The 23,953-nt window shown below is 44.1% G+C and overlaps 1 protein-coding gene across 2 annotated transcripts in view; it reads left to right on the top strand.

The window, feature by feature from the left end:
- The window catches only part of ABL2 (ABL proto-oncogene 2, non-receptor tyrosine kinase), a 74,367-nt gene that overhangs the window by 31,242 nt on the left and 19,172 nt on the right, over positions 1 to 23,953 (top strand). Inside the window, exon 1 of one of the 2 annotated variants that reach the window (XM_084638024.1) lies at positions 22,472 to 22,609. The exons of the other annotated variant lie outside the window; for it this stretch is intronic. Within the exon in view, the coding sequence (XP_084494150.1) occupies positions 22,501 to 22,609 (109 nt within the window). The 5' untranslated portion in view covers positions 22,472 to 22,500. Of the gene's footprint in view, positions 1 to 22,471; positions 22,610 to 23,953 lie in introns of those variants that run through there. 2 annotated transcript variants of the gene reach the window in all.

The raw sequence follows: 23,953 nt of genomic DNA, 5'->3' as shown, positions 1-23,953 counted from the left end.
TATGGGCAAGATTCACTAGCAAGATACCCAGGAAAGAATTCTCTGTAGTAACTCAGCTCCCACCCCATCTAACATCCCATCACAGGCCATTGGGCCTATTTACCATGAATATTTAAAGATCAATTAATTGCCAAAATCATGTTATCCCATCATACCATCTCCTCCATAAACTTATTGAGTTTAATCTTGAAGCCAGATAGGTCTTTTGCCCCCACTGCTTCCCTTGGAAGGCTATTCCAAAACTTCACTCCTCTGATGGTTAGAAACCTTCATCTAATTTCAAGGCTAAACTTCCTGATGACCAGTTTATATCCATTTGTTCTTGTGTCCACATTGGTACTGAGCTTAAATAATTCCTCTCCTTCTCCAGTATTTATTCCTCTGATATATTTATAGAGAGCAATCGTATCTCCCCTCAACCTTCTTTTAGCTAGGCTAAACAAGCCAAGCTCCTTGAGTCTCCTTTCATAAGACAGGTTTTCCATTCCTCGGATCATCCTAGTAGCCCTTCTCTGTACCCGTTCCAGTTTGAATTCTTCCTTCTTAAACATGGGAGACCAGGACTGCACACAGTATTCCAGGTGAGGTCTCACCAGTGCCTTGTATAATGGTACTAAAACCTCCTTATCTTTACTGGAAATATCTCGCCTAATGCATCCCAAGACCACATTAGCTTTTTTCACGGCCATATCACATTGGCGGCTCATAGTCATCCTATGATCAACCAATACTCCAAGGTCCTTCTCCTCCTCCGTTACTTCTAATTGATGTGTCCCCAGCTTATAACTAAAATTCTTGTTGTTAATCCCTAAATACATGACCTTACACTTCTCACTATTAAATTTCATCCTATTACTATTACTCCAGTTTACAAGGTCATCCAGATCTTCCTGTATGATATCCCGGTCTCTCTCTAAATTGGCAATACCTCCCAGCTTTGTATCATCCACAAACTTTATTAGCACACTCCCACTTTTTGTGCCAAGGTCAGGAATAAAAAGATTAAATAAGATTGGTCCCAAAACTGATCCCTGAGGAACTCCACTAGTAACCTCCCTCCAGCCTGACAGTTCACCTTTCAGTAGGACCTGCTGTAGTCTCCCTGTTAACCATTTCCTTATCCACCTTTCAATTTTCATATTGATCCCCATCTTATCCAATTTAACTAATAATTCCCCATGTGGCACGGTATCAAACCCCTTACTGAAATCTAGGGGTATGTCTACACTACGGAATAAGGTCGAATTTATAGAAGTCGGTTTTTTAGAAATCGGTTTTATATATTCGAGTGTGTGTGTCCCCACAGAAAATGCTCTAAGTGCATTAAGTGCATTAACTCGGCAGAGTGCTTCCATGGTACCGAGGCTAGAGTCGACTTCCGGAGCGTTGCACTGTGGATAGCTATCCCACAGTTCCCGCAGTCTCCGCTGCCCATTGGAATTCTGGGTTGAGATCCCAATGCCTGATGGGGCTAAAACATTGTCACGGGTGGTTCTGGGTACATATCGTCAGGCCCCCCTTCCCTCCCTCCCTCCGTGAAAGTAAGGGCAGACAATCATTTCGCGCCTTTTTTTTCTGACGCCATACCACGGCAAGCATGGAGCCCGCTCAGGTAACTGTCACCGTATGTCTCCTGGGTGCTGGCAGATGCGGTACAGCATTGCTACACAGTAGCAGCAACCCCTTGCCTTGTGGCAGCAGACGGTACAGTACGACTGGTAGCCGTCCTCGTCATGTCCGAGGTGCTCCTGGCCACGTCGGCTGGGAGCGCCTGGGCAGACATGGGCGCAGGGACTAAATTTGGAGTGACTTGTCCAGGTCATTCTCTTTAGTCCTGCAGTCAGTCCTATTGAACTATCTTATGGTGAGCAGGCAGGCGATATGGATTGCTAGCAGTCCTACTGCACCATCTTCTGCTGAGCAGCCATGAGATGTGGATGGCATGCAGTCCTTCTGCACCGTCTGCTGCCAGCCAAAGATGTAAAAGATAGATGGAGTGGGTCAAAACAAGAAATAGACCAGATTTGTTTTGTACTCATTTGCCTCCTCCCCCGTCTAGGGGACTCATTCTTCTAGGTCACACTGCAGTCACTCACAGAGAAGGTGCAGCGAGGTAAATCTAGCCATGTATCAATCAGAGGCCAGGCTAACCTTCTTGTTCCAATAAGGACAATAACTTAGGTGCACCATTTCTTATTGGAACCCTCCGTGAAGTCCTGCCTGAAATACTCCTTGATGTAAAGCCACCCCCTTTGTTGATTTTTAGCTCCCTGAAGCCAACCCTGTAAGCCGTGTCCTAAGTCGCCCCTCCCGGCGTCAGAGCAACGGCAAACAATCGGGCATCTGAGAGTGCTGTCCAGAGCAGTCACAATGGAGCACTCTGATGGGGCTAAAACATTGTCGCGGGTGGTTCTGGGTACATATCGTCAGGCCCCCGTTCCCTCCCTCCCTCCGTGAAAGCAAGGGCAGACAATCATTTCGCGCCTTTTTTCCTGAGTTACCTGTGCAGACGCCATACCACGGCAAGCATGGAGCCCGCTCAGGTAACCGTCACCCTATGTCTCCTGGGTGCTGGCAGACGCGGTACGGCATTGCTGCACAGTAGCAGCAACCCATTGCCTTCTGGCAGCAGACGGTGCAATACGACTGGTAGTCGTCCTCGTCGTGTCCGAGGTGCTCCTGGCCACGTCGGCTGGGAGCGCCTGGGCAGACATGGGCGCAGGGACTAAATTTGGAGTGACTTGACCAGGTCATTCTCTTTAGTCCTGCAGTCAGTCCTATTGAACCGTCTTATGGTGAGCGGGCAGGCGATACGGACTGCTAGCAGTCGTACTGTACCATCTTCTGCCAGGCAGGCAAGAGATGAGGATTGCTAGTAGTCGTATTGTACCATCTTCTGCCAGGCAGGCAAGAGATGAGGATGGCATGCAGTCCTTCTGCACCGTCTGCTGCCGAGCAGCCATGAGATGTGGATGGCATGCAGTCCTTCTGCACCGTCTGCTGCCAGCCAAAGATGTAAAAGATAGATGGAGTGGGTCAAAACAAGAAACAGACCAGATTTGTTTTGTACTCATTTGCCTCCTCCCCTGTCTAGGGGACTCATTCCTCTAGGTCACACTGCAGTCACTCACAGAGAAGGTGCAGCGAGGTAAATCTAGCCATGTATCAATCAGAGGCCAGGCTAACCACCTTGTTCCAATAAGAATGATAACTTAGGTGCACCGTTTCTTATTGGAACCCTCCGTGAAGTCCTGCCTGAAATACTCCTTGATGTAAAGCCACCCCCTTTGTTGATTTTTAGCTCCCTGAAGCCAACCCTGTAAGCCGTGTCGTCAGTCGCCCCTCCCTCCGTCAGAGCAACGGCAGACAATCGTTCCGCGCCTTTTTTCTGTGCGGACGCCATACCAAGGCAAGCATGGAGGCCGCTCAGCTCACTTTGGCAATTAGGAGCACATTAAACACCACACGCATTATCCAGCAGTATATGCAGCACCAGAACCTGGCAAAGCGATACCGGGCGAGGAGGCGACGTCAGCGCGGTCACGTGAGTGATCAGGACATGGACACAGATTTCTCTGAAAGCATGGGCCCTGCCAATGCATGCATCATGGTGCTAATGGGGCAGGTTCATGCTGTGGAATGCCGATTCTGGGCTCGGGAAACAAGCACAGACTGGTGGGACCGCATAGTGTTGCAGGTCTGGGACGATTCCCAGTGGCTGCGAAACTTTCGCATGCGTAAGGGCACTTTCATGGAACTTTGTGACTTGCTTTCCCCTGCCCTGAGGCGCACGAATACCAAGATGAGAGCAGCCCTCACAGTTGAGAAGCGAGTGGCGATAGCCCTGTGGAAGCTTGCAACGCCAGACAGCTACCGGTCAGTTGGGAATCAATTTGGAGTGGGCAAATCTACTGTGGGGGCTGCTGTGATGCAAGTAGCCCACGCAATCAAAGATTTGCTGATATCAAGGGTAGTGACCCTGGGAAATGTGCAGGTCATAGTGGATGGCTTTGCTGCAATGGGATTCCCTAACTGTGGTGGGGCTATAGACGGAACCCATATCCCTATCTTGGCACCGGAGCACCAAGCCGCCGAGTACATAAACCGCAAGGGGTACTTTTCGATAGTGCTGCAAGCTCTGGTGGATCACAAGGGACGTTTCACCAACATCAACGTGGGATGGCCGGGAAAGGTGCATGATGCTCGCATCTTCAGGAACTCTGGTCTGTTTCAAAAGCTGCAGGAAGGGACTTTATTCCCAGACCAGAAAATAACTGTTGGGGATGTTGAAATGCCTATATGTATCCTTGGGGACCCAGCCTACCCCTTAATGCCATGGCTCATGAAGCCGTACACAAGCAGCCTGGACAGTAGTCAGGAGCTGTTCAACTACAGGCTGAGCAAGTGCAGAATGGTGGTAGAATGTGCATTTGGACGTTTAAAGGCGCGCTGGCGCAGTTTACTGACTCGCTTAGACCTCAGCGAAACCAATATTCCTACTGTTATTACTGCTTGCTGTGTGCTCCACAGTATCTGTGAGAGTAAGGGGGAGACGTTTATGGCGGGGTGGGAGGTTGAGGCAAATCGCCTGGCTGCTGGTTACGCGCAGCCAGACACCAGGGCGGTTAGAAGAGCACAGGAGGGCGCGGTACGCATCAGAGAAGCTTTGAAAACCAGTTTCATGACTGGCCAGGCTACGGTGTGAAAGTTCTGTTTGTTTCTCCTTGATGAAACCCCCCGCCCCTTGGTTCACTCTACTTCCCTGTAAGCTAACCACCCTCCCCTCCTCCCTTCGATCACCGCTTGCAGAGGCAATAAAATCATTGTTGCTTCACGTTCATGCATTCTTTATTCATTCATCACACAAATAGGGGGATGACTACCAAGGTAGCCCAGGAGGGGTGGTGGAGGAAGGAAGGAAAATGCCACACAGCACTTTAAAAGTTTACAACCTTAAAATTTATTGAATGCCAGCCTTCTTTTTTTTGGGCAATCCTCTGTGGTGGAGTGGCTGGTTGGCCGGTGGCCCCCCCACCGCGTGCTTGGGCGTCTGGGTGTGGAGACTATGGAACTTGGGGAGGAGGGCGGTTGGTTACACAGGGGCTGTAGTGGCAGTCTGTGCTCCAGCTGCCTTTGCTGCAGCTCAACCATACACTGGAGCATACTGGTTTGGTCCTCCAGCAGCCTCAGCATTGAATCCTGCCTCCTCTCATCACGCTGCCGCCACATTTGAGCTTCAGCCCTGTCTTCAGCCCGCCGCCACCTCTCCTCCCGGTCATTTTGTGCTTTCCTGCACTCTGACATTATTTGCCTCCACGCATTCGTCTGTGCTCTGTCAGTGTAGGAGGACAGCATGAGCTCGGAGAACATTTCATCTCGAGTGCGTTTTTTTTTTTTTCTTTCTAAGCTTCACTAGCCTCTGGGAAGGAGAAGATCCTGTGATCATTGAAACACATGCAGCTGGTGGAGAAAAAAAAAGGGACAGCGGTATTTAAAAAGACACATTTTATAAAACAGTGGCTACACTCTTTCACGGTAAACCTTGCTGTTAACATTACATACACCGCACATGTGCTTTTGTTACAAGGTCGCATTTTGCCGCCCCCCACCGCGTGGCTACCCCCTCGGCCCTCCCCCCTCCCTGTGGCTAAGAGCGGGGAACATTTCTGTTTAGCCACAGGCAAACAGCCCAGCAGGAATGGGCTCCTCTGAGTGTCCCCTGAAGAAAAGCACTCTATTTCAACCAGGTGACCATGAATTATATCTCACTCTCCTGAGGATAACACAGAGAGATAAAGAAGGGATGTTGTTTGAACGCCAGCAAACATACACTGCAATGCTTTGTTGTACAATGATTCCCGAGTACGTGTTACTGGCCTGGAGTGGTAAAGTGTCCTACCATGAAGGACGCAATAAGGCTGCCCTCCCCAGAAACCTTTTGCAAAGGCTTTGGGAGTACATCCAGGAGAGCCGTGAATGCCAGGGCAAAGTAATCCTTTCACATGCTTGCTTTTAAACCATGTATAGTATTTTAAAAGGTACACTCACCGGAGGTCCCTTCTCCGCCTGCTGGGTCCAGGAGGCAGCCTTGGGTGGGTTTGGGGGGTACTGGCTCCAGGTCCAGGGTGAGAAACAGTTCCTGGCTGTCGGGAAAACCGGTTTCTCCGCTTGCTTGCTGTGAGCTATCTACAACCTCATCATCATCTTCTTCGTCCCCAAAACCTGCTTCCGTATTGCCTCCATCTCCATTGAAGGAGTCAAACAACACGGCTGGGGTAGTGGTGGCTGAACCCCCTAAAATGGCATGCAACTCATCATAGAAGCGGCATGTTTGGGGCTCTGACCCGGAGCGGCCGTTCGCCTCTCTGGTTTTCTGGTAGGCTTGCCTCAGCTCCTTCAGTTTCACGCGGCACTGCTTCGGGTCCCTGTTATGGCCTCTGTCCTTCATGCCCTGGGAGATTTTGACAAAGGTTTTGGCATTTCGAAAACTGGAACGGAGTTCTGATAGCACGGATTCCTCTCCCCATACAGCGATCAGATCCCGTACCTCCCATTCGGTCCATGCTGGAGCTCTTTTGCGATTCTGGGACTCCATCATGGTCACCTGTGCTGATGAGCTCTGCATGGTCACCTGCAGCTTGCCACGCTGGCCAAACGGGAAATGAGATTCAAAAGTTCGCGGTTCTTTTCCTGTGTACCTGGCCAGTGCATCTGAGTTGAGAGTGCTGTCCAGAGCGGTCACAGTGGAGCACTCTGGGATAGCTTCTGGAGGCCAATACCGTCGAATTGTGTCCACAGAACCCCAAATTCGAGCCGGCAAGGCCGATTTAAGCACTAATCCACTTGTCAGGGGTGGAGTAAGGAAATCGATTTTAAGAGCCCTTTAAGTCGAAATAAAGGGCTTCATTGTGTGGACGGGTGCAGGTTTACATCGATTTAATGCTGCTAAATTCGACCTAAAGTCCTAGTGTAGACCAGGGCTAGGTAAATTAGATCCACTGTGTTTCCTTTGTCTAAAAAATCTGTTACTTTCTTAAAGAAGGAGATCAGGTTGGGTTGGCACGATCTACTGCTTGTAAAACCATGTTGTATTTTGTCCCATTTACCATTGACCTCAATGTCCTTAACTACTTTCTCCTTCAGAATTTTTTCCAAGACCTTGCATACTACAGATGTCAAACTAACAGGCCTGTAGTTACCCAGATCACTTTTTTTTCCTTTCTTAAAAATAGGAACTATGTTAGCAATTCTCCAATCATACGGTACAACCCCTGAGTTTACAGATTAATTAAAACTTCTTGTTAATGGGCTTGCAATTTCATGTGCCAATTCCTTTAATATTCTTGGATGAAGATTGTCTGGGCCTCCCGATTTAGTCCCATTAAGCTGTTCGAGTTTCTCTTCTACCTCAGATATGGTAATATCTACCTCCATATCCTCATTCCCATTTGTCATGCTACCATTATCCCTAACATCCTCATTAGCCTTATTAAAAACTGAGGCAAAGTATTTGTTTAGATATTGGGCCATGCCTAGATTATCCTTAACCTCCACTCCATCCTCAGTGTTTAGCGGTCCCACTTCTTCTTTCTTTGTTTTCTTCTCATTTATATGGCCATAGAATCTTTTTACTATTGGTTTTAATTCCCTTTGCAAGGTCCAACTCTACTTGACTTTTAGCCTGTCTCACTTTATCTCTACATGTTCTGACCTCAATAAGGTAGCTTTCCTTGCTGATCCCTCCCATCTTCCACTCCCTGTATGCTTTCTGCTGTTTCTTAATCACCTCTCTGAGATGCTTGGTCTACAATTCCTGACTATGAATTTTTTTCCCTTTCTTGTGATGCAAGCTTCTGATAGCTTCTGCCCGCCATACAATTTCTATTCCCAGATGTGGCCCTCAGGTCAAAAAGTTTGCCCACCTCTGTTCTGGAACCAGGGTTCTCAACTGAGGTTGCAAAAAGATGTTAAGAAGCTTGCAACTTCCTTGCCCTTCCAAAGCTGCTAAATGAGAGAGTGGTCCCAAGGCAGCCCCAACCTGGAAAAGGTTGAGAACCACTTGTCTAGAACGAATGAGGGGGTGAAAAAGCAGCCTACTTTCCTGAGTCACATCCTTGAGGAGGGCTACAGCTACTGGAAAAAGATAGGACATTTTCCTTGTGGCAGTGGTCTCTATCTATAAAGCCCTAATTCAAGGAAATAAAAAATCTTCTCCCACATATAAAAAAAGAACAAAGCTGCTTCTTGAGATAAACAAAATATCACTAGATGATACAACTACCCCAAGCAGAATTTAGTCTCTTAAAATGTAAGACATGTCTTATAAAGCTGTTAAATAGTCAGATGATTCACATAGTGAACTGGAGCCAAAATATATGTCAACACCCACTTAAGATGCTCATCTTGGACAAAACAAATCTGTTTACACAGAGTTTGAAAGGAAGTTAATGCGTTTGCTAACACAGTGCTAAAGCTTTAGTTGCACAACTAAACCGCTCTTTATATCAAGGAGGAACTTTTGTTCTTGTGAAAAATCTTATTCAATATTCCTGTCATCTTGGAATTCCCAAGTTAAACAGAGCCAGACTGACTTCACTGCATGTACTGAACTCTGGTCCCAAAGGAGGCACTTAGAAGAAGTGTGGCTCATTCTTAAAGGGATACAATGCAGCCCAGTGTAATCCAAGCAGTCAGCTGTCTTGCCAAACCTGTGTAGGCATGCAACAACTGGGAATCTTGTTTTGTGGAAAGCAAGAGAGGGGTGGCAGGGAGGCAAAAACCAACCAGACAATCTTAGAAAAACATTAACAAAATAAAAGGGCTTAGTAGCAAAAGCAAATGCTACCTTGCGTTTCAAAACAGTGAGTAAAGTGCTTTCTTAGATATTTCCCTTCTTCCTCTGGAGGGGATTTAGCCTTGACACAACGTTTACAAGTCTAACATGCTTATTATCATATCAATTAATAATTTACAAAACTGTTTCACAGCATGTCAGTCTTCCTGTAGGGATTTTATACTGGCTCTATCTGAAAGATATGTAATATAAAATTTACCTGGGTGATCCTCCAAAGCAGTACACTAACTTGGATGTATCTGCCATATAGATTTACTCCATGTGACCAAAGGAAGCCTTTTCCTTTTAAGGAATGGCATGGCTTAATTTTCTTAGTATTTTCCCTAGAGATCTTGATGAATAGGGTTTGTTCAGATCTATATTTGCCATCAAAGAGCATTCAGAACCAGTTCACATCTCCTGTTGTCAGCAACAAGTACAATTTGCTAGTTTATACAATGAGAGCAAATCTCCAATTCTTTGGGTATGTCTATACAGCAGTCATAGATTGCAGCTTGTGTAGACATACCCAAGCTAGCCTTAATCTACCTGCTTTCGGGTCCCAAAGCAGTGAAGCTGTGGCAGCAGGCACTTCAATATGGGATGTACAAGCCTGCTCAGAACACTGGGTAATTATCCTTTGACTATCAAATGGTAGACATGGTGGAAATATTAGAGAAACAGGTTGCAAGCATTTTTATCCTTGTGGGGATCCAACTTTGCTCTGAACAGATTTAGATGACTTGGTGATAAAAAGCCTGTGCCTTGAAAGCACTTCTTACTTATTTATATACCAAGTGTCTCTCCATATGCTTTGGGTATCCTTGGCATAACTTAAAAAATCAACAAAATACCACCCAACCATAATGAACCTGCAAGTCAATAAAAATTATAAACACTACCACTGGTAGACAGCTTCGTTGGTTCTAGACCAGGGGTGGGAAAAATGCTTTAAACAAGGCAACATACTTCTTGTTGCATGGCTTAGGACACTTTGCTTGTAGTCTCTCTACAGAAAGGCAAAGTCTTTGTCACAGTAAAGTCCACAGAGGCCCATATCACAGCCTAATTTCATTTGAAAACTAACCTTACTGTTACATAGGAAAAAGGAGGAAATGGATTGTTTTACTCGGCAGCAACATTAGACCTCCCAGTGGGAGTTTCAAACTCTCCCTCTTCCTTCCTCCTTCAGAATATATGGAAAATGAGTCATGAGAGGCAGCACACAAAGACAGACATAGTAGTGATGGCGGTTAGCCTGGCCTCCCGTTACAAATAGCTGACACTGCCTTGCCCAATCCTTTTTGGCATCCCAGTCACACCACCACAAACGGTGGCAGCAGGGATAGTGTTTAAACAGCTATGTGCAGAACTACGTGGGCGAAGGTATCTTTAAATAACCAGAAGTGAGTCTTATTCCCTGACTGTGTCAACATGAGTTGTTATTCCATCCTACTGAACCAGAGAAGTGAGCCAAATGTAATTCTGAGTGTTGCAAATATAAGCAATGAAGTGAGATCATTTTCTGCTGCTCAGAGCTATCCCAGTGTACACCAGAATGAAATTGACCCGATTGTCAGTTTTTACTGCTTCCATTCAAAGTTCTGTGAGCAACAGTGAGATTGGCAGGACTCAAGTAATTTTTGTTATGCTGGTGTTTGAGGAAACTATGAGCAGCAGCAGAGGGCAGGCGTGGAAGGATGGGTCCTAAACCCTGATGGGGGGTGGGGGTGGGAAGAAGAGTTGGAAAAGTAATTAATATTGTCCCCATCTCCTTGATTTAGCTAGGAGGTTCAGGGGTGTGAGAGGAACAGATAATGCTGCTTCTTTCTTCCAGTTTCATGTAGAGTCTGGGTTGGGAGGTCTTCAGATTTATCAGGCTGGAAACTGTGGAAAAATAAAGCCTCCAAGCAGGGTTCAGGGTCAACACCTTAGCAGGAAACTTGCCTTGTGCTTCTCAGCAAGTAGGTGGGATGGGCGATGTGTTTGGCTAATAGATTTAGTCCTCTGGCTAAAGCAGGGGTGGGCAAATTACGGCCCGTGGGCCGCATTCGGCCTGCGGGACGTTTTAAGCCGGCTCGCGAGCCTTACCATGTGGCTCTCCGGCGCTTCAGCCAGGGTACTGGGTTGGGGGCCGGACCACGTGGCTTGCCCCCACTCCAGCCAGGGCGCTGGCTGTGGGGGCCAGACCACACAGCTCAGCCCCACTCCGGCTCCTACTCACTCCAATGGGAACTGCAGGGGTGGTGCCTGCGGACGGAGCAGTGTGCAGAGCTGCCTGGCCATGCCTCCATGTAGAAGCCGGAGAAGGGACATGCCACTGCTTCCCCCGAGCCTCTCCCCACGCCCCTGCCCTGATCCACCTCCCATCCTCCGAACCCTCGGTCCCAGCCTGGAGCACCCTCGTCCCCCCCAAACTCCTCGTCCCCAGCTCCACCCCAGAGCCTGCACCCCAACCTCAATTTCGTGAGCATTCATGGCCCACCATACAATTTCTATTCCTCGATGTGGCCCTCCGGCCAAAAAGTTTACCCACCCCTGGAATAAGGTATAAGCACTTTTATACCAGTATAACTGCATCCATGCTAGAAGGGTTGTACTGCTTTAACAATACTGGTATAGATAAAGCAGCACAACTTTATAGGGTAGAAAAGGCCTGGGTGGATGGACTATTTCAGAATAGAAATAGGATATATAGAGGGACTTCGGAGAAAGAGAAAATGTAGGGCAGGAGGGAAGGGAAAAGGGATAGCAAGAGATGTGGAGATCAGAAGAAGGGGAGAAAAGACAGAAATGATGCAGGAAGAGAGACGCCTGGATTTATTATAGGAAAGAGAAGAGGAGAAAGTGGAGTAAAACCAAGAAAGAAAAGTTCTTATCACAGCAGGAGGAACACAGAAAGGGACATTTCTTACATTATTAGTTAACTTTCTGTTGAATAAACTAAAGCCAAATACAGTATACAATAGAGTATTTAACTGTTCTGTTCTCTTAAACTGCAGATAGTTGACTGTGACGAGCTTAGTAGTATTGATGTAACTTTCATTCTGATTATTAAGCTTAGTGTATTAGTTGGTGTTGTGTAAACAATACTTAAAATTTACACTCTTCTAATAACTGGCATCACAGATGTGGTGAACCATTTCATCTCCAATTCGGGGGTGAATAGGAAGGGGTTTGTATTGTCCCACTTTGATAAGCTGTTTTACATTTAATATAGCTCTTGTCCTCCAAAGACCTCAAAGTTCTTTACAATCATAGATTGATCCTCTTAACCCCCATATAAAATAGGAATTGTATTAATTTTACAGATAAGTATAAACTGAATTACAAGAAATTTTGTTGCCCAAGGTCACGCAGTGAGTCAGTGGCAGATCCTGGGTGTATTGTGGACATGTGCCTTTCGATGAATATAGGAGTTCCCATATGGATTCAGACAAGTGGACAGTCTGTTCCACTATCCTGTCTCTGGAAGGGTCTATATTCTTCAGAGGAGAGTGCAAGAAGCACCACAATCGACAATTATGGAATAATCTGCTCACAGGGTTTCTTCCTTATCCCCATCAGTTAGTGATTATTTTAAGCCATACAACTTGCGTTTACACTTCTTTGTGGGTGGCAGAAATAAATCCTTGTATTAGTTTTTTGTTGCCTTTCAGTCATGGAATAGTCACATGTTCTTGTTTTATAATAAGATAAATCTGGTATTTGTTTGCCTTCTCTATGCTATTCACTCTTTTGTACACCACTATAATTTCTCCTTTCTAAACAGAAATCTTTCTGTGCCTCTAAATTTTATTGTGCTTCTCTGAATCCTTTCTATTTCTGCTATATCTTTTTGACATAAGGTGACCAGATCTGAACACAGCATTCCAGGTGAGAGTATACCCTTGACTTATATAGTGGTGTCATTCTATTCTCAGCATTGTTTTCTATCATATTCTTTATATCATAAGATGATCTGTCTGCCTTTCTTTTGACCGTTGCTGGTCATTTGAGCAGGTATTTTAATTGAGATGTCCACAATGATGCCAAGGTCTTTTTCTGAATGACTACAGTTAATTTAGAACCCAGCAATGTTCATGGGTATTTCAAGTTATTCCCTCCAGTGTGCATTATCTTGCATTTGTCAATACTGAATTTTCTCTGCATTCATGTTTCCCATTAATTTAATGGTTTGTTAGCACCATTTGAGTTTTAGTAAATTAAATAATTTTGTCCTCTGCAAATGTTGGTATCTCAGCATTCATCCTCATTTCCAGATCCTGAACTATAATTAGCAACACTGGTTCTAGCATAAAGAAAAGGAGTACTTGTGGCACCTTAGAGACTAACAAATTTAGTAAGCGTGTAACCTTCTGGATCCCTATTGTACCATCCAAAATATTGATGATTTATTCCTACTTTCTAGCTATAAATCAGTTACTGACATATGACAATAATTTACATAAGAGTGGCCATACTGGGTCAGACCAATGGTCCATCTAGCCCAGTATCCTGTCTTCTGACAGTGGCCAATGCCAGGTGCCCCAGAGAGAATGAACAGAACAGGTAATCATCAAGTGATCCATCCCCTGTTGCCCATTCCCAGCTTCTGGCAAACAGAGACTAGGGACACCGTCCCTGCTCATCCTGGCTAAAAGCCATTGATGGACCTATCCTCCATGAACTTACCTAGTTCTTTTTTAACCCTGTTATAGTCTTGGCCTTCACAACATCCTCTGGTAAAGAGTTCCACAGACTGACTGTGCGTTGTGTGAAAAAATACTTCCTTTTATTTGTTTTAAACGTGGTACCTATTAATTTCGTTTGGTGACCCCTAGTTCTTGTGTTTTGAGAAGGAGCAAATAACACTTGCTTATTTACTTTCTCCACACCAGTCATGATTATATAGACCTCTACCATATCCCCCCCCTTAGTCATCTTTTTCCAAGTTAAAAAGTCCCAGTCTTATTAATCTCTCCTCATATGGAAGCCGTTCCATACCCCTAATCTTTTTTTTTTTTTCCTTTTCTGAACCTTTTCGAATTCTAATTTATCTTTTTAGAGATGGGGCGACCACATCTGTGTGCAGGCGTACCATGGATTTATATAGAGGCAATATGATTTTACGTCAGACTTCATGACAACCTAATTAACTTAATAGCCACTAACAAGAGACTTTATCAAAGGCTTGCTGAAAGTACAAATTGTCAACTGTTTCTCCTTTTGTTTAGTTTACATTCTCAGAGTTTTAATAGACTAGAGAGGCATGATTTACTTTGTATAAGTGGTGCTGGCTTGTCCCCATCATATAATTATCATTCTATTTTTAATCATAGTTTCATCCAGTTTTCCTGATATTTGAAAGTGGGCTGACTGATCTGAGATTCTCAGCATCACTTCTATTCAGCAATAGGTAAAACATTTACTGTCCTCGAGCATTTAAATGGCTATACTTTGTTAGCACTTCAGTCACTTCAGGTTCCACCTCAAGTCATTCATGTATCCAGTCCTAGTAATAATTTGTTCTTAAGTTTATCTATTTGTTCCAATACTGCTACTTTTGATACTTCAGTCTCTCGTGGTACCTACTCCTTATTACCTCAAAGAGTAGATCTTGGATTGGCATCTTCAACATTTTTAGGGGTGAAGAGCAAATCCCAACTCATTTAATTTCTTTGCAATTTCCTTGTCCTCCATTGACTCCCTAGTAGGCCTGGTACCAGTGTTAATATTGTAGTACATTTAATTGGCAAAGAAACAGTCCAAAGTTGGCATCTGATTAATTCTCTGTTCACCATCTTTTTTTTTTTTTGTGATCTCTGTGTAACACTGATTACTTTTAACATGCACAGTAGCAAGTGTAACTTTTTGTACCTGTTTAAGTTCTTTAGTGAAGCTTGCTGGGCTAAGTAGCTGTTTCACCTACAAGCCAGAAAAAAGACCTTCCGTCTGAGCTCATGTAATTTCAATGAGTGCATTGTGTTCCTAAGTGCTGGTTGCAAAGGCATGGTGGGTAAATACTGCTGCCAGCAGATTTGAAAAAAACAAATGCAGTGACATAAGCCTGAAACTGAAAAGCTGTCCAAGTTGAGCTATGAATTCCCCTCTTGGAGGGTGCTATTGATACCTTCGACATTTAGCAGCTGCAGGAATCAGGCTTGTGAATGGAGTCCCTTGTCTGCATCAATTGAGCCAATTAGAAGTGTCTTGGTTTAGCCAACAGGAAATGACACTGCAGCCAGTACCTAAATATAGTGTGTATGCGTGCATATCTGTGATTACATACACACTTTCTTCCACTCAGAAGGTTCTCTCAGAAACTGGAGAAGACAGAGAGACAGAGCTGGCACAACTATAACTCTCAGCATAAAAGAAGACTGAGTTGTTTTGCTGTGAATATCAGATTCACAGTGTGAGTTTTCAAGCTCTAGATGTGAGAACCAGAAAAATTCTTAATATCATTGCCTGGTCTGCTCTCATTTTTATGGGCTGAGGGCAGGAGTATTCACGCTTGAGCTTGTCATTTTTTGGAAAGAAAGGAAAAATTTCAGCTTATTTGCTCTTTCAACATAAAAGCATCCGAAGGAGTGAGGGGCATGAAAGACATCACATTTTAAAAATATTTTTCTTGTGTTTAAACAAAAAAAGTATTATAAAGTCTGTTTTGGTCAAACAAAGAAAATAGCTATACTCTTGAACAACATGTGGCAGCTGGTGTTACATGTATGAGTTTTTGGAAACTTTGTTAAAGCCAGTGTTGGTGTTTCTAGTGACTGTATAGACTTGGTAGTTATTGAATATTCATTGTGGTTTGATGGAATTGAGCAGTGAGTCCTGCGCTAATGAGCATCTTGGGATTGCGTTTAAGAGTTAAACTGATGTACTGGAAACTCAGATTGTATCAGCTCACCTGGGGAACTTTGCCCTCGGAATATCCTCAGAAAGGTAAGCAGTATTGCCAAACCCTAACATTATAAAATCATCAGTCACACCTCAAAAAACCATGAGATTTGACTTTAAAAATCATTTTGTTATTATTTCCTTTCTGACTTTTGAGATTTTTAGCTCATATTATCCAGCCTTTCTCTGCAACCCTGAGGGCTAGAAACTTATCTTAAAAACACAACAGAAACAAAAAACTGAGATTCTAATGCACTCATACTATTCCAGGAGTTTGGACTTTAAGAAAAATACCAAACATTACAGGAGTAATGATAAAATCGTGAGTTGGAAAGAATTACTTCAAATCACTGAAATATATGATTTGGAGATCAAATAATTTGGGATATTGTCTGAGGATGTGAATAGCTGCTACTTGACATCCGCAGAACAAACTCACTTTGCCAGGTAGCTATTCTGTTAGCATTGATGCTTCTAGCTCACTTAATCTCAGATGGGTGCACTTTTCAGATATTACTTTTGCAGTAAAATTACAGTCTGTGTCCTCCCCCAAAATTGTTTCCATCTGTCATTCTACATGTTTAATATTTCTGGAAATGTGTATTGGCGCTCTCAACCTTTTCCAGAATTGTAGAAGGTTCATTTGAGACACTTTGAAATAGATTATACAGTTGACAGCCACTTGACTTGTGGTAGTAAGTCTCTCTAAATGACTTTATACCTTGGAATCCTGTGGAAGAGGAGAAATGTGTAGTTCTCACATGCCAAAAGTGATTATTTTTAGCTTCCTCTTTCCTAAGCTCCCTGATATAACTTCAAAGTGATATTCTGCATAAGTTGCCATAATTTAATATTTGAAGATGCACCCTTACCTAGACCTCCTTACTGTTTACACTTACTGGGGATTGATGCTGCTGCAATTGATGCATCGGGGGTTGATTTAGCGGGTCTCATGAAGACCTGCTAAATCGACTGCAGAGTGCTCTCTGGTTGACTCTGGTACTCCACGAGAATGAGAAGAGTAAGGCAAGTTGCCGGGAGAGCGTCTCCCGTAGACGCAGTGCAGTGTAGACACCCAGTAAGTCGACCTAAGCTATGTCGACTTCTGTTACGTTGTTCATGTAGCTGGAGTAGCGTAACTTAGGTTGACTTACCCCAGTAGTGTAGACAAGGCCTTAGTGGAATCTGTTCTGCTAATGGGGATGTAGCTGTACTAGATTTCTCATCATAAGTGTGTACACAGTTCCTCAGCTATCTTTCAAGCCTGTGTGTCTGTTCGTATTGCCTCTTTTACCCCAACTTGTCATTGTGTCTGTAGTTTTGCTGCTGCTCGAGTGTGGTGGTAACATAGATTTGCCATTATGGATTTTCTCAGCTCTCATAAAGCAGGTCACTTTTGCAGATATCCAAGATATTTGCTCTTTGGGTTTCACAAAGCTAAAGTACTGAAAGTTGGCTATGTTTGCTGCTCTTTTTCCTCCCACCCAAGAACAACCTTCATTATTGCATATTAATAGGGTCATTTTAGATTTTTTCCCCCACTATGACAAGTTTTTATTACCAATTCTATTAATATTTTTTCCAATAATATTGAGGTTTTTTTCTTCAATCATTTGTATGCCTGATAGCCCTAAAGATATCCCTCCTCTAATTTGTTATTGGGTTAAAGGTGTTGGATGGAACTCCTTGCAGAGTTTAATTGGCTTGAAGGGTAAAGTGAGTGATATGCTTTCTTCTTCTTGGGCTGATCACCTGGTCTCCATAGCGTTCCCAGGACACCTCCAACGTGACTTTCCTACATGGTAGTGGACGCACCACTATTAGATTACTAGGTTAACTCTCTAGTATATAAGTGGAAGTCTTTTATGTCACCTTAAAATATATTTTAAAATTGAAATAAACTTCTCTAGGTGCTTTTATTTTAATGATTCACTCCTTTCCTCTCCAGGGTGCTTCAAGGCTACTGGTGTTTTTAGGGAGAAAGATGAAGTCTCTTATACTGTAACAATAAATGAACCATCTCCACTCAGATTATAATATAAGAATTGATCTCCTGGAAAAGAGCAATGGGTCCTCTAATCTGCAGTTGAGCATCTAAAAATGGCAATGCCAAATGTTTCAGTGGAAGGTGCAATGTCTTCATAATATATCTAGTTGTTTGCTAGTGAGCTATAGAGGGTTTTCCTTTCTGACTTCAACTGGTGAACAATTTAAGCCCTAAAACAGAGGTTCTCAAACTGTGGTCAGTGGACCACCACTGGTCCGTGAGCTCCATTCAGGTGGTCTGCGGATAGTTTCCTCTGGGTGCCTGGGCAGTCACACACAAGAGAATGAAGGGCTACCCACCTAATTAGTGGAACTGCAAAGGCATTGCTCCACTAATTAGATGCCTCGACCCTGGAGAAGATGCACATGTAAGGTGAGGTAGTGGCCTTGGGGGGAATAGGAGGTAGGTGGGAGGGGGCAGTAGGCTGAGAAGAGGGGGTGGGGAGAATTTGGGATATGCAGGACTGTGGTGGCCAGAGAAAGAGGTGACAGCTCCAGGGCTGTAGCTGCCGGGGAAGAGATGGCCCTCCTTCCCAGCCTGAGCTCTGTGAGGTCTGTGGTGGGGGAGAGACCCCCCCCCCGCCCTTTCTAACTCAGCTCGGGGGCTGCCGTGGTGGGGGGAGAGAGGGAGAGACCCCCTCCTTCCCAGCCCCAGCTCGGGGGCTGCCACGGTGGGGGAGAGAGGGCACATCCATTGCATTAGAAAGGTAAGACTACTGATATTAAAATATGAGTTGTGCTTTTATTTGTAAAAGAACAAAAGTTTATTATTGAGTTGGTTTTTTATATAGCTCTTTTATCCAAAGCGCCTTACAATAATAGTTAGCTAATGGTACAAACATCATTTGGAAAGATCACTAAGTGGTCCGCCAGGACCCTTAGCAATTTTCAAGTGGTCCGCGAAAAAAGAAGTTTGAGAACAACTGTCCTAAAACATCCAAATTTGATGATATGTAGTCTCTTTGTATGAGCCTGGTATAAGTTTGGCAACTGGAATGTTGTATTTGGTTCTGGGCACTTGGGGTTCACAAGTTGTTTGGAATTGGGGAAGAAACAAAAAATGATGTGTGCCACAAGGATGATCTATTGTTTCAGAAACATCAAAAGGGGTGCAGAGGCAAGGTAAAGAATACATAAGTCTACAAATGTTTGGAAAGGTATTGACAGAAAGAAGAGAGGAATTCAGTCTAGTGCAACAGTGTACATTTTAGGAGTAATGAGATGAAGAAGCTTAAACCTTCAGTGACAAAAAGGTGTGTGTGTTTTTTTTTTTTAAGTCAAGATAGCTATTGATGTAAAATCCTAGTGGAGACAAGGACCTGTAGCGTTTACCTTAGTGTGGCTGATCAAGGTTAACCCTGTACTCCCGCCTGAGGTTTTTCTCAACTAGCCACACTGAGGTAAACACTACAGGGCCTTGTCTCCACTAGGATTTTACATCAATAGCTATTCAATTTTACATGAGGACAGCCATCTCAGTGTAAAAACAACAACAAAAACCAACTGTTTTGCTTCCCCCACATCCCCAGTCTCTCCACCCCAGCGTCACTCCCCTTGACCTCTTCTCCCCTTCAACATCCCCTGTCCCTTTAGCTGATGCCCTCGTATCTAAACCCACCACATAAATAAATAGTGAAACCGATGTGTTTGCTGCCATCACATTGTTCATTCTTGTGTGTTCCACCTCTTTCTGCACCCTGTGCCTGCCTTAGCTATTTAGATTGTAACTCTTCAGGGCAGGGACTATCCTTTGTGTTTCATGTTTGTACAGTGCTTAGCACAACAGAGTCCCAGTCCATGACTAGGGCACCTAGGCACTATGGTATTACAATTAATTTAACAATAATAGCCAAATGAGGGCAAGGGGAAATATAGGCTATCAGGAAAAACTCTCTCACCAAATTCTTTTAAAGTATGAAATATTTTTCCAATTCAAACAGAGCTCTTTCCCTTTTAGTTTCTTCATATCAAACCTCCCCTTAGATACAACAAAAATAATCCGTGGTAACAGAGTTCATTCACCATTAGGTGTCCCCTCTTAGCCAGGTGTGGCATCACAGTGCTCTGGCTGGGCTAGCTCCCCTGCCAATGGTCGCTCTGGTGCTTTCTCTGCCTGGTAACTCAGCCCTGCAGCCAGGTCATCATCTTTAGCTCACCCTTTCCAACATCCCAGTTGTCCCAACAAAAAGTCCAAAAATGCCTTTAACAGAAAGAAGTCCTCCCACCCTCTGTAGGGTTCCTCCTCAGTCAGTCTTTGGCACAATCTACAGCACCCTTGCTAGGCTTGATGATCCTTTCTAGGGGCTTATACCAAACAGCAAGGTCTGCTACTTTACATTTGCTGTGGTTTTTCTTGGGCCACTTCTTACCTCTTGTCTCACACTCCACTCTGGGGCTCCCAGGCACTTCCCTGGTTTGTCAGAGTCTCTCCCAGGCATCATTCTGGGATGTATTAGCAGGAGTGTTGTAAGCAGGACACAAGAAATAATTCTTCCACTGTAGTCAGCACTAATAAGGCCTCAACTGGAGTACTGTGTCCAGTTCTGGGCACCACACTTTGGGAAAGATGTGGACAAATTGGAGGAAAGCCAGAGGAGAGCAACAAAAGCGATTAAAGGTCTAGAAAACATGACCTACAAGGAAAGATTGAAAAAAATTGGGTTTATTTATTCTGGAGAAAGCTGAGTCTAACAGTCTTCAAGTACGTAAAAGATTGTTGTAAACAGGAGGGTGACATATTGTTCTCCCTAACCACTGAGGACAGGACAAGATGTAATGGGCTTAAATTGTAGCAAGGGAGGTTTAGGTTAGACATCAGGAAAAATTTCCTAACTGTCAGGGTAGTTAAGCACTGGAACAAATTACCTAGGGAGGTTGTGGAATCTCTGTCGTTGGAGGTTTTTAAGAGCAGGTTAGACAAACACCTGTCAGGGATGGTCTAGATAATATTTAGTTCTGCCTTGAGTGTATGGGACTGGGCTGGAAGACTTCACAAAGTCCCTTTCAGTCCTGTTATTCTATGATTATTGATAATTACTGATTTCCCCTTAGCCCTTCAATCTAGAAAGTTAAATAAAAATCGCAGGCCCATCCACTTCTTTTGCACAGTGGGGGGGAGCAAGACAGGGAGCCAGATTCTGGCAACTAAGATTGCCCCACTGCTGCAGGAAGTGGAAGGATGCACCCCATCAGCAATGACTTCCCATGTCGGACAGAGCCCCCTCCTGGCCTCAGCCCTTTAATGCGGGAGTGGACAGGGCCGCTCTGAAGGACTTGGATCAGGAAGGGACTCTGTTTGGCAGGAGAAGGGGACATGGCTCTATGTGGGTGGTCTCAGCTGCCAGGAATAGGCCCCGGCCCAACTAGTTACCCTACTGCGCAGCTACTGCAACCCCCAATCTGCAGTTGCCCTTCTCTGCAAGCAGAAGCTGACGACACAGAGCCCCAGGGAACAGAGCCTTGTCTTTTTTCCCCTGCTAGACTGAGCCTGCACAGGGGAAGCAGGCAGGGCTGCGCTGAAGGGCCAGCAGGGTCAGGATGGGGGCTCTGTCTAACAAGGGCACCAGTGCTCAGTGGCTGCGGCTTTCCACTCCCCTCCTGACTGGCCTTTCAGCGTGGCCCCATCCACTTTCTCTGAACAGTGGTGGAGAGAGATGGGCAGAAGCTGTGTCCTGGCAGCTGAGACCACCCAGCTGCTGCAGGGAGGGAAGACTTCCTCAGCTGCCAGATGGTTAGTAAACCTCCCCCCGCCCACTACCCTTTGGTTGTTTTTTCTTTAACTGATTTTCTCCCTTTTTTTTTTTTTTTTTTTTTTTAGTAAAAATCCACTATTTCCTGGGAAATTTAAAACAAAAACTGAAAAGGAAGGGCCTTAAGTATAGTCAGTTTCAACTCCTTCCCTCCGGCTGGTTAGTTTCTCTCTTGCTGCTGTTAAATCCTTACAAACATCAAAAGGAATGCAGAGAAACCCTTGTAAAAATTACAGGAATTTCAAAAATTCCTTTTTAAAGGCAGCTCTATAAACTGGTTTGTTTATTTAGTCAATTTAAAAATAATCTGTTTGACAGTGGCCCTTTGAAATAACATAAGTGATCTGACTTGGATCTTCATAAACAAAAAATGCAGGTTTACTGTGCTGTTTATACTTTTAGTCTTTTAAAAAGGTATGAGTTAGGACCAGAATGTCAACGTCAGCACATTTTTTATCACTGATTATCAGTTTTTTAGTTTTTGTACATCTTACTCACTCTTTTAATGTTTCTTTAACGTAGTTACTTTTCGATTCCTGGAAATAGCATATGAGCGGTTGCATGTGGTATGGAAAATGACTCAAGCTGGGTGGCCCCTTTACTGATGACATGGTAGAACATTTGGATGAAAGCTAAAAGTTTCCTTGGAGAAAGCATGATTCTTATGGTCTTAATTTGCTAAACCTAATGTAACAAGACTAACTTGCTTGATGCCAGAGGTGTTTCAACTTGTCTGTTCTCCACCTCTTCCTTAAGCTGTCCAGAGCACTTTGGGAAGCTCCACCCTTATTATACTTCTAGCTATAGTAGCTAGATAGAGCACAGAATGTATTTTCTCAGTAACGACTCCTCTTGCTCCTGGAGTGATGCTTTTCCTATTGGTTCCCAGTCATGTGAGTAATAATCACATGGAATGACTTGTGCTGGGAGTGGAATTCTAAGACTGCTTGTGTCTAGCAGTTCCTTTTGCTTGCTGTCGAGCACAGTATGATCCTGGGAACGGTTCTACTACAGTCAAGCAGTTATGGCAAAGAGGAGAACCTGCTTTGCTGCCTCTGCAATGAAGCCTCTGATACTGGTTTATCTGATTTCACAGGTATGGTGCATGGAAATGCTGCACAGCACCCCTTCATTTCTATGTTGCTATGTACACTGAATAGAGGACTTGAAAGGAAACAAAAGTCTTTCTTCCTTATAGTACAAGATCAGCTATAGGAAATCTGAGGATTTCTGTTTTTGTTACGTTTTTTTAGAGGATCATTAAAACTTGTCATATTGAGCAGTTATACAGATTGTATTTCAGAGGAGGAGAGAACTTTAGTGTTTGATCTGATTCTAAAATGTCAGGTTTAGGACTTTCCTTTAACTTTCTTTCTGTTCAGTCTTGTGCTGGGACGAGAAGTAACAGTAGCATGGGAAAAAGGTACCTTGCAAATTGGCTGAACGGGAAAGTGAATGTTCCAGGAAGGGAGTGGGAACAAAGAACAGGAAGGGGAAAGGGATGGATGAGACACATCCTTTTTCCTTGATCCAAAATGATGTAATTAGTGTGTAAGAGAAGTGATTTTCTAGACTGTAAATCTTCACTCTGGGAGTACCATAACATTAATTTTAACTTTAAGATGCATCATAAAGTTAAAAGGATCTAGAGTTTAAAAACTAGAGGTTTCTAGTTTGGTGCCCTACCCTGGATCTAAATGTCAGGCTTATAAAGTATTCACTCTACAGGGGTTATGATAATTATACATAAATGTCATTGTTTCCTTGATGAGTTAGACAGTCAACATATGTAAATACAGCTTATTCCATCTAGCAGTTTTTTCTTTTTTCCTGCCCCTTATTCCTCCCGAAAATAAGGCTCCTATGTGCCTAAATCTCTTTTGAAAATGGGGTTAAGTCTCATAAATCCCTCAGGTGCTTTTGAATATTTTACTCCTAATCTCAATGACTGTTGAGAGTTACTCTTCAAACATCAAGCCATTGACTTCAGTTTTGCTTTTTTTGGTATGTAATACTTCTCTTATGAACATGCACAGACCTCCTAAGCATTCAAAAGGAAGTAGTGGTAGTCCCACATCTGCTTTGAATTCCTATTGGTGACTCAGTGTAGTACCACAAATGGTTTAATGTGGGTAGTGTTGCTCAAGGCTATGGAATCAGCAGCAGGTGGCATACCTACTGCCGCCTTTGGTCTGGGTTTTCCCTCTGGTTAAAGTAGCCTCTGCTGAGCTGTGTGTGGGCAGGCTAGTAGATACTGACTGGCTGTGGTGCTTGATTCAGCAGCATTACTAACTGAATTGATATTCTGCTCCTGCTATGAAGTTAACAACTAGATTCAGAGTAACTGATTATACATCTGCTATAGTCATACCTTAGGTATGGGCTGGGTGCTCACTGCATTAGCCACCATGGCTTGAGTTGAAACACTTGCATTTTTTAT

The sequence above is a fragment of the Lepidochelys olivacea genome, assembly GCF_965140295.1.
Source record: "Lepidochelys olivacea isolate rLepOli2 genome assembly, chromosome: 8".
Taxonomy (NCBI): domain Eukaryota; kingdom Metazoa; phylum Chordata; order Testudines; family Cheloniidae; genus Lepidochelys; species Lepidochelys olivacea.
This window is presented reverse-complemented; position numbering and strand designations above follow the sequence as displayed.